This window comes from Saccostrea cucullata, unplaced genomic scaffold (assembly GCF_032062105.1).
Source record: "Saccostrea cucullata isolate Sc308-1 unplaced genomic scaffold, CSIRO_AGI_Scuc_v1 ctg164, whole genome shotgun sequence".
In the NCBI taxonomy this organism is placed as follows: domain Eukaryota; kingdom Metazoa; phylum Mollusca; class Bivalvia; order Ostreida; family Ostreidae; genus Saccostrea; species Saccostrea cuccullata.
Window position 1 is genome coordinate 22,453 of NW_026937694.1, and position 10,877 is coordinate 33,329.

The 10,877-nt window shown below is 32.7% G+C and overlaps 1 protein-coding gene across 1 annotated transcript; it reads left to right on the top strand.

Moving 5' to 3' along the window:
* The first annotated feature begins 1,493 nt into the window (after nucleotides 1-1,493).
* On the top strand, nucleotides 1,494-7,308 carry LOC134248700 (angiopoietin-1 receptor-like). The gene is made up of 4 exons (XM_062731104.1): nucleotides 1,494-1,667; nucleotides 3,430-3,479; nucleotides 5,526-5,693; nucleotides 7,217-7,308. The coding sequence occupies exons 1-4, from the start codon at nucleotides 1,579-1,581 to the stop codon at nucleotides 7,306-7,308; spliced, it is 399 nt and encodes a 132-aa protein (XP_062587088.1). The 5' UTR covers nucleotides 1,494-1,578.
* Nucleotides 7,309-10,877: the final 3,569 nt, after the last annotated feature.

Sequence of the window (10,877 nt, forward strand, 5' to 3'; positions counted from 1 at the left end):
TTTCAGGATTAATCTGACAAAAATCTAATGCAAATACCTAAGTAAAAGTATATTGATGCTCTATATGTACCCTCCCCCAACTCCCACCAAGACAAAAACGCACAAACATAATTTTCGTTTGCAGGCTGATTTTTTCTAATAATTGGTGCCATTCAAACACCCAGAAGCCTCGGAGGAGGAAAATATGATTTGCATTGACCTTTTTATGGTCAAATCCTAAGACTCATTATCTTTATTTTATCTTAAGTATCAGTGTTTTCAAATTATGGTAGAACAGCCTGTGCAATGTTAAACGTTGTGTTAAAGGGAGGCAAAGCGACCGATATAAACTATTTGAAGCTTACACATTTTAGTTGCTTGTTAGTCAATACCATATTCCATGAGGGTTTTTTTTGTCCAAATACATCTTGCGGGACATATAAACAATAGCCAGAAAAAATATGACTTTATCTAGAAAAAGAAAGTTTTGATGGCTCCAAAGAGATATCTTTTCAGTCATTTATGCTAGAAATCAGAGGATAAATATCAAATATGGAGCTAAGGAACAGTATTCAACCTCTTGGTCAGAAGTCCACTAAAAAATACAAAATAGGAGCAGAACAAACAAGGATCTCAAAAACATAAGATGTGGGATCAGGAGCCATAGAGGAGTGGGCATCCGCTGTGGACTGGTCACACAAGCTGTGAGCTCCTTGTCATGATCAGTGAATAACGGGGAATCTCTCGAAAATTTAGCGTGTAAATAATGGCTGCACAATTTGTGAGTCAGAATTTGACTTAATGATAAATTGTTTTGCCTCACAAGGTCATTGTCTCCTACGTACATGTTAGCTGGTTGGTGCCAGTCAGAGAAATATTTTATCGAACGACCGCCAACTAATATGTGGCGGTTGCCACAAACTTTCCTTCGGCAGCCAAAAAATTCTTTTCGGCCGCCAGAAATATATTTTGGGGCCATCGTTTAACTTTCTGGCGGCCGTCGGGTCTATATATCAATACATTTCACTTCTTTCAAATTAATACGTTTAATTTTTGCTACATGTAGCACAGTGGTTCTTGAGCATCTTGAGAAAAAGACATAAAAATGATGCCATTAATTTTTCACAAAACTGTCTCTGCCATCCCATGAAAGAAGGTGTGACAAATAATTTGAAGAAATTTTAATTTCCTTTCCCTATAAATAAGATTACATTAAAAGAAAATGTGAAAAGTTTATACAACGTTGAAAAGATTACGACAAAGACAGTTGACGGACAAATTTAGATCTGAAAAGCCCACTTTAGCCCTCAGCTCAGGTACTAGGCTACATGTAGAGATATTGACAAAGTCAAATTAGAATTATGATCAGATAATCTAGTTGATACAGATGCAACTCATACCAGAAATTCGAAAGGGTTTTTTCACTCAGTTTCACAGACTGGACAAGAATACATTACAGGAAATATTTGCAAAACATATTTGTTTTTGTTAACTCATTGTACCACTTCCTCTAAAAGCACTTAAAATTGATTATATTCTCTGAAATATTTGTAATTTGCACGTACATTTTAAAGGCATCGGTCAAGTTATACTTTTGCTATGGTTCTCACCATAAAATATGTTTTAATCTTTATTGTTATAGATGTGTATCAATCTGTTCAATCTAAACGAGAATGTTTGGGCCGCAGGTAAGTACGTTACAAAATGTTTAAAGGTGCAATGACAAAGCTTTGAACATGTTGAAGTTAATATTTTCTGTAATTATCACGATTTTTGTATTTTAGTAGCATTTCACACAGAAATATGTTGAAAATATTATTTTATCTAAAAGTTGTTAAAACCTCAAATTTTTAGACGGGTTTGAGTGACACATCCTTTCACTTTCATAAATTTTAATTTTATTCTTGATACATAGGAAAAATGGCAATCTTGTGTAATAATTTTGAAAACTGTCGAAGTTAGGCGTTAAAAAGCCTACAATATAAGGTGTTCGAAGTAGAAATCTACATTATTTAGAAAGGGTCACATACCTGGTTCTGAAACTTCATTGATAGGTTTTAATGGTCAGTGAGAACTTGAACAATATATATCATATTCTACCACGGTTATTGAAAACTTCAAAGGAAGCCGGGGGACATTATTCTCCAATAAATCACGAACGTCATCAAAAAATTATAAGATCAGAAACGCGTATCAAATCTGAACAAATCAAATGCAAGTTTGGCTGTAGATTGAAATTACTTGTTTAGACCGCATCGATGTGTCGTCTTTTGCAGTGTAAACACTGTAAATTGCATCAAGTTGCTGATGAATGTCGGTTTTATAGCTTAGCAGGGCTATTCCGTGGACCTCCCTACTCATTAAACAACGCAATTTTAGCAGTAAAGCAAGAACATGATTTTGTTATTGTATATTCATTTTAACTGATCAATACATATAACGAACAAATTTGTTATTTAAAAAGCCTTTTTTTGATGCAACGAAAGCTCAAATCGTCTGCATTCCATATATAGGTAAGTCAACAAAATTTTTCTCTGGTGTTAAATAGAACAGCGTAATCGAGACATTGTGACCTAATTCGTTTCTCTATAGAGGAAACAATCGGCCGTACAGTGTATTTATCGCCCTTGGTAGAATAGAAATAAAGTCCTTGTTGTCGTGAATGATGCAGAATAACCTCCTCGGTCTCGAAATGTTGTTTCAAATATAAAAGCCTCGGCTTTTATCTTTCAAACAACATTTCTCGACCTCGGAGGTTATTCTGCAACATTCACAAGAACGCGGACTTTATTTCTTAAATAGAGTATATCAAATGGATTTTGTATGAAAGTTTAGCAGCACGAACATTTTCCAAGGAAATAGATGTAATTGCTTTGAAGGATGTTACTAAAGGCGGAATGGTTGTGATCTAGGCGGAATAGAAGAAATTATTGAATTTTAAGGTTGATTAAAAATTTAAATTCAATTTGTTCTTCACTTAAAAAAAAACAAATCATGTTTTTGAAATCCTCTATCTTCTCTCAGTTCCAGCAGTGAATATCAACCACTAGTTCTCCAAAAGCGTTGTACACCATTATAAAGTTCACAAAGTTCCCAACATTGTTGGACACAATTATAAATATACTTCTTAATTCAAAATAAAAAAATGTACTACCTTTTCTAGTACAAAACAATAATCGTGATCAGGCATTTCAAAATTATTCAGTAGAGAAAATGATTACAAATTGAAAAACTACCTTACATGGTCAAAGAAGTATAATTTAACATTTTACAATCCCTTTTACATCATTTTATCAGTCTTTCCTGTGTTACACTCGCATAATTTATATACATGTATTGCAATACATTGTAAATAAGTGTTCTTTTGGTGACCTCCTGAACTTTTTTCCACAAAGAAAAGAAATCAAAGAAAAAAAAACAAACAAAATAATGTGTGCTTTATATTTGCAGGGGTTGTTGTGATGGATATCAATTTGATAAAGATCTCCAGAAGTGTACAAGTAAGTCAATGTATTTGAATTTTGTTTTACATTTCTTTAACTCATACCACACTTTAAAATATATTCAATTAAAACTGAGATAATTCATATCTATTCTCGAGCCTTTTAGATGTGTAAATTTCCTTATCATGAAACTATTGTACTTCAGTTCATTTTTTATTTTAATTTGTATTAACTAAAGTATACAATAGAAGGTGTCAACAAGTCCAATATCAGCTTGACCTCTGAATGGTTATATCCCAGAAGGATCACGAACTATTTCTATATAACCTGGTTTGGTAAGGGAACGCCGTTTTATGAACTGCTCTGTGGAATATAAAACTTAATTAAATCAAGCCAGATAATACTCGAATAATATGGTCAAGTGATAGAATCATTCCAAAAAAAAGTTTTATGAGAAAATAGACAAAACATAACAGTTACATGTACATTCACTAGCTTCCAATACCAATCATAAATATTGCCGTTGGAATAATACCATGTTTTAATCGACAATATCTTCTTGGAAATGACATTCCTTGAAGAGAGTGGAACCTTTAATGTATCTCAAATAGGAAACAGGTTCTCATAAAATACTTTCAGTAAATGTTGACTTTAGTATTTTGTACAGGTAATTTGTTTCATGTTACATATATCAGTCCAGTCCAATACGAAAATTCGTAATTTTACGAAAAAACGTAAGATTACGAGAAAGCGTAATATTACAAGTTATCGTAATATAAAACTTATATTACGATTTTTCGTAATATAGTTAAATTACGAATATGCGTAATATAGCAGATGTAAGAGACTATATTACGAGTTTTCGTAATCCAATACAAATTCAAGCATTGCAAAAAATTGAGTGGCGGGTAGCAAAGTATGGTGTTTAATACGAGATATCACGGGTGATAACTTGTATGACGCTTACTGAGATTTGAAATTCTGTGTGTTTTAATAAGAATTGCACGAACAGTTGAATTATGAAACGAGGGTGTGATTTTTAGGGTAGACTTCGGAAGAAAAGTAGGGAGTTTGGGTGATATAGACCAATGCTAATTGCTTGAGCGAATATTGAAATTTACTGGAAAATTGGTCTTATCCGTGGGAAAATTTCTGTAAAAGAATAATAAAAGAAATTGTCCACTCACCCATTGCTGGCGATACTTTCTTCTTGAATTTCCATGCTTTCTGATAGGTGTAACTGACCAATCTGACCGCATGATATCATTAGCCGTGGAATCTGATATATTACTGACGTCATACTTTGCTACCCACCACTCAATTTCTTGCAATGCTTGAATTTGTCTTGGATTACGAAAACTCGTAATATAGTTTTTTACAGTCTACTATATTACGCGTATTCGTAATTTAACTACATTACGAAAAATCGTAATATAAGTTTTATATTACGAAAAACTTATAATATTACGAATATTCGTATTGGACTGGACTGTATATGTTCTAAAATTGTTTTTCATCTAGAGAATTTTTCACTCATATGTGGACTCTACTACTTGCGGGTGGAGAGCTGCAAATTTGACCTATGCTCGGCACTCAGTGCTATTGAGCAGTGAGGGATTTTTTTCTTGCTACCACCTATATGCTTCATCTGAAGGACCGGGTAATGTTTCGTACCTGTACATATATATTAAAAACGCGAAACTAAACGTAGAAATACATGTAAGGGATCAGAGATTTACATTGAAATATACAGGAATGGTCTTTAAAAATCTTCCTCTGAAGAACAACTGTGCCAGAAAAGTTTAAACTTATGTGGAAGCTTCTTAATGAAGTGTAGAATCTAAGTGTTTAAAGGTGAATGATGAGGCCACACCACAGTAAGTATTACTAGGATGAAAATCTGGTGAAGATCCGAAACGCTATTTAAGTTATTCCGGTGATCTTTGTGGCCCACAAACCCCTTGTTTGTCCTTTTCTTCACTTTCCTGTATTGATATAGGACATTATTTAACTTTTACACAGAAATAGAATTTCAGTACGAAATTATTGAAATAACCTCTTTTTGAGTTACTTGGTTCAAAACCTTCAACTTCTTTTTCAAAGGATGTCCAGACGGCTTTGTTGGTGCGATGTGTGCGTCACCCTGTCCTTATCCTGGATATGGATTTAAATGCAATTTAGATTGCAACTGTACAAAAGAATTCTGTAATGTAACAAGGGGATGTCCATGGAATTGCACAAATATTTTGAATTGTTCAAGTATTGCAAAAGGTAATAGGGAGTTTTGAGAAAATATATCACATCATTGTTTTCAAAATTATATGATAAATATTCCCGTCAGTAAACGATAAAATTATTTAAATGTATGGCAAATATATTTGTCTTCTCATTTGCAGTTCAGTTCAAAATTCAAATTAAATTTATTGGTTTATGATCATGATGTAAGTATAAGGGTCATTTTCGAATGAACAATTAAATAAACATCATTGATTCAAAGGATATTAATGTTGTGCTGTTACAATATCAACATAAATGCATTCAATTCTATTGTTTATATACGTGTAGACTCCATGTTTGTACATTAATAATCAAATAATAATCATCTTTTTTGGGATAAAAATGTCCAAGTCAATAAGAAATTCAATTATTATCCAAAATACACGTAGACTGTTATTCACAATTTTTAAAAATGATTTTGATTGATTGATTGATTGTATTCTGTCATAAGTCCCATTCGAGAATTTTCAGTCATATAGAGATTTCATCATATACTGGTGAAGTGAAGGGGTTCAAAGTTTAGAACTTTACTAGGCACTCAGTATCATTGAGCATTGAGGTATCTTTATTGTGCAAACGCCTGCTGTTACCCGGGACTCGGTTTTTATGGTGTTATTGACAAATGACAAACCAGGCTAATGACAAATGTAACTATTGCTACACTCCATTTTTAACGACATAGGTCAGTCACGGCTGAGATTTGTAAATGATTTTCCTTCTGATGATATCATTTGAAAAAGGTGTATGTGTTTGATTTGCTTTTCCCCTATATTAATTAGTTTTCAAATATTCTGCTAAAATCCTGCTTATATCAGTCATTCTAGATTGCTTATTTTCTGTATTGTATCCATCCATTTTTGTACGTATAATATCTGATAAGTAACAATCAACAACATTTCCTGTTAACCAGGACAGTGCAATTAAATTTTACCCAAAATATCTGAAGTTGATTATGCTGAATTGTATAAACAAACTAAACGACTTCACTAGTATGATAGTGAACAGCTGGATCCAATTCCCGACAAACAAGTTCATTTCCTCCATTTATGAGTGTAAGCTACAAAGTTAGTGACATCATCTATTTAAAAAAAAAAAAGACATACTTTTGTTTACACATTTGTTAATTATTATTTTTATTTAAACGCACGCTAAAACATTATAGTAGATCCAAATTAATATTTTTTGAATTTCCGTCCGATGTTTCTTGTTTCTTTTAATGTAAAAGATTGATATGCCGGACAAAGATAACTCTTCCTATTACGAATCGTATATTTAGCTCTACAGTGCCACTTGTATTAATAGGTCTTTTTTCGAGAAAGTATCCTGCCATATTAGAGTACAATAAAGATATATACATATATACTGTATTATCCATAGTGCATGAAAGGTTTTTCGATTTTAAATTTAAACTGAAGCAATTTGGTCAATATTCTTTTATGTAAATATTTATGAATATAGAAACAAGAACATAGATCAAAACAAAGTAAAAGAATGTATTCTTTAAATTGCATTACCAGTGGAGAAAACTCCACAACCATTAGAAACGTCACACATATTTCTCTCAAATTTACGGTGTTATTATTATTATTATTATTCTACTTTTATATAGCACCGTATATAATTATGGAATTACCCTAAAGCGCTTTACACGTAGAAAACAATTACAATATGAAACAAAGGACGGGTACAATATAAAAAAGCAAAAAGGTAAAATAAAATCATAGGGCATTCTGATTGACATCCGACTCCATATGAAGGATAAGGGCATGGCTTACTGCAATTTTCTCCACTGTATCCAGATAAACATGCTGAAAAATCAAACTTGTTTTGGTTTGATTAATATATGGACGTATGTTCTGACGGAATGCATGTAGATATTATTTATTTGGTGCAATGTTGTAAAATGTGTGTATGATCATGATATTATCTTTTTTAAATTCAAACTCCCAAACAATGTGTGCATTTGTAACATATGAAATATACTTCACTCGACAATTACAATATGTGATTGAAACATTTTACTAACTGTAAGAAACATGCATATGTAAAGCGGAAATTGAGATATGATCCTACATGTATTTTAAAAACAAATGATATATTTTGTATAGTTCTCCTGCTTTTTTTTAGGCTTACGCTCGCATTTTTCATTTTCAGCATTCCACTTGAAATCTGCACAACAGTATTTGAAGCCTCTATAAATACATACATGTATATCTTTTAAGTGAAACTCTTATGCGTTTACTTCAGAAACATTTTTACATTTAAAAGATTTGATTTCAGATTTAAATAACTGATTTTCAAAAAAAAAAAAAATTATAAACTTACCTTTCACATCTAGGAGTTTCCGTTGGAGAGAGTAAAGCGAGTTTACCGGTACTGAACAAGACGTATATGTTCATGATAAACATTGACTTATTCTCCATCCAGAGAATGCGAACAATATCAATGCCAATAAATGTCCAAATTAAGATGCATCAAATTGGTACATTTTTGCTAATGTTATTTTTTTCCTCGTTCCGCGTACGCTTCATCATAATTAATGAGATCAAATTTGACGGACGTTATATACGACACACACGCATTGATATATCTTAGTATCTAAATAAATCATAATGATTTGAAAATGAATACACATGAGCGCTGAATTACCCCCCCCCCCCGGTCATATTGCTTACTTTAGCAATGTGGCGAAACAAAAAAAAACCCTGAAACTAGTTAATTATTGAAAATTTTAAGCCCAAAATTGATCTCAACCAATCCTTTAAGGAGGAGGGTATGATTTGAACAACCTGAATCTACATGAACTAAGGATGCTTGCATATTTTTGTGACTACCTGTGGCTGTAATTTCCCTTTATATTTCTATGCAAATTTTGGATTTCCTGTTGTAGCCCCGCCCTGGCCCAGCATGATTTGAACAAACTTGAATCCACACTACCCGGACATGCAATACATATGATCATTCATGCCTTTGTTATTCTTGAAAGGAAGATTTTTAAAAAAAATCCCTAGTATACATTTCTATTAAAAACTTTGATCGGCTATCGTGGCCCCTCTCTACCCCTGGTGGTCATGATTTGAACATAAATCTACACACCCTGGTGAAGCTTCCCTATGAATTCCATCTTTTCTTGCAAAGTAGGTTCTCAAGAAAAGTGGTTCTTGAGAAGAAAATTTTTAAAGAATTTTCCTAAATATTTCTCTGTAAAACTAAAAACGGAGATTGTTGCCCCGCCCTACCTACGGAGCTTATGATTTGAAAAAACTTGAATGTAGGATGCTTCCCTTTAAATTTCATCTTTCTTGGCACAGTAGTTCTTGAGAAGGATATTCTTAAATCATACCACCAAATGTTTGCCCATTGATTAAGGGAGTGGCCCATCAATTGAAGAAATGTGAATCCACATCACCCAAGGATACTTTGTGCTAAGTTTGGTTGAAATTGGCATCGTGGTTTTAGAGAAGATCAAAAATGTTTACAGTTTACAGACAGACAGACGGACGGACGCTGGAAAAAATTTGATCGGAAAAGCTCCCTTGAGCTTTCAGCTCAGGTTAGCTCACAAAAGGCCCATGGGCCACATTGCACACCTGAGCACATTGGCTAAGGAATAAAAGCAGAAATCCCTTCACTATTGAGACGTTTAGCTGGGGGATTTTAAACAACCAAATACATGTACTTGGTGATGCTTCCAAACAATAAATGCCTTTGCTGTTTATGAGCAGATAATTTTTGCTAAATTGTGCTAAAGGTGAAATATTAACTTTAGAAAAGTATACCAAGCCAGGTGAATTTTCTGAGGAAAACAAAATGATAAAATTAAGTCCATATGATGTTGCTGAATTCTTGTCAATTTGTTTTTCCTCATAAAATTCACCTGGCTTGGTATATTTTCTAAAGTTTCATCTTTCCTGGCCAAGTGGTTCTGGAAAAAAAAGATTTTCCTATGTTAAACTTTGATCAGCCGTTGTGGCCCCGCCCTACCCCGGGGGGTCATTAGTTTTACAAACCGGCATCCAATCTATTTTATGATGCTTCTATATGAGTTTCATCTTTCCTGACCCAGTGGTTCTGGAAAAGAAGATTTTTTAAAGTTATTCTTATATATTCTGATGTAAAAATTTGATCAGCCATTGTGACCCTTCCCAACCCACGGTGTCATGATTTGATTAGAATATTGTCGACATGATAAATAGAAATAGTATTTTAGACCAATCAAGAACAGTTGAAGAGAAGAAAAAATATCAGTAATAGAATCCATATTTCTCATTTACTACATTGTGTTTTTATATAAGCAAGTTCGAAGCTATATCTGCATCAAAAAACAGATTTTAGAAATCAAGGAAGGACACAATATTTGAACAGTAAGTATTATTATTTAAAGTTAAATTTAGAGACACGTGACTATTGTCACTCAACTGAGTAAATATCCATGCATGACAGATGTTTTTTTTTTCAGTGTTGTAATCTATCTCAGGAAGCTAGTTTGAGTTTTATAAATTGTGGGTCAATCTACCATTAACATGTTTCCTGCTATGACATACATTTTGTTAAAAAAAAATCTTTAAAAGTCTAGATTCAATATATAAAATATTCAAGGGCATTAATTTGTTAATCACACAAGCTGTAAACAATTATGGAAAAAAAGGGATTCCGAATTAGAAGACATTTGATTTGTTTTTTTTAAATGTTAAGTCAATAAACATTAAAGTCAGTCATTTTCTGATAAATTGGTTTTTTTGTCAGGGATTGGGGGGGGGGTGTTATGGGAGGGTTTAAAATTCACAGGTTTTTGGGTCTTGCTTTAAAGCAATATATGTACCTTATCGATCTGCAAAACTCTGCTCCCCCTCGATGAGTATGCAGAGTATTTGAAACAGAAGACTGTATTTAGAAAAAGAAAATACTGAAATATATTGCTTAAAGCACAGAGTTTTACAACTTTAATTGTTTTAAACAATACCTTGTTCGCTAGTTATCTCTTTTATTGTAAGCAAGATAACTACAAAGTACAAACTGTACCTCGGAGTCGTTGCCACGTTCTCATAAAAGCAAATTTTACCGATAAAAAAGAAAAACATACATGCACTACGTAAACAAATTTATATGTAAAATTCTTTCGATGTATTAATATGTATTCACAATTTACAGTTTTATCAATAATAAATCATTATTTCA

Excerpts from the sequence above, each read along its gene's own strand:
- LOC134248700 (XM_062731104.1), top strand. The coding sequence starts at position 1,579 with ATGGTTCTCACCATAAAATATGTTTTAATCTTTATTGTTATAGATGTG. Across the intron at positions 3,480-5,525 it reads AGATCTCCAGAAGTGTACAA|GATGTCCAGACGGCTTTGTT; the intron begins GTAAGTCAATGT and ends TCTTTTTCAAAG. Across the intron at positions 5,694-7,216 it reads TTGTTCAAGTATTGCAAAAG|TGGAGAAAACTCCACAACCA; the intron begins GTAATAGGGAGT and ends TTGCATTACCAG.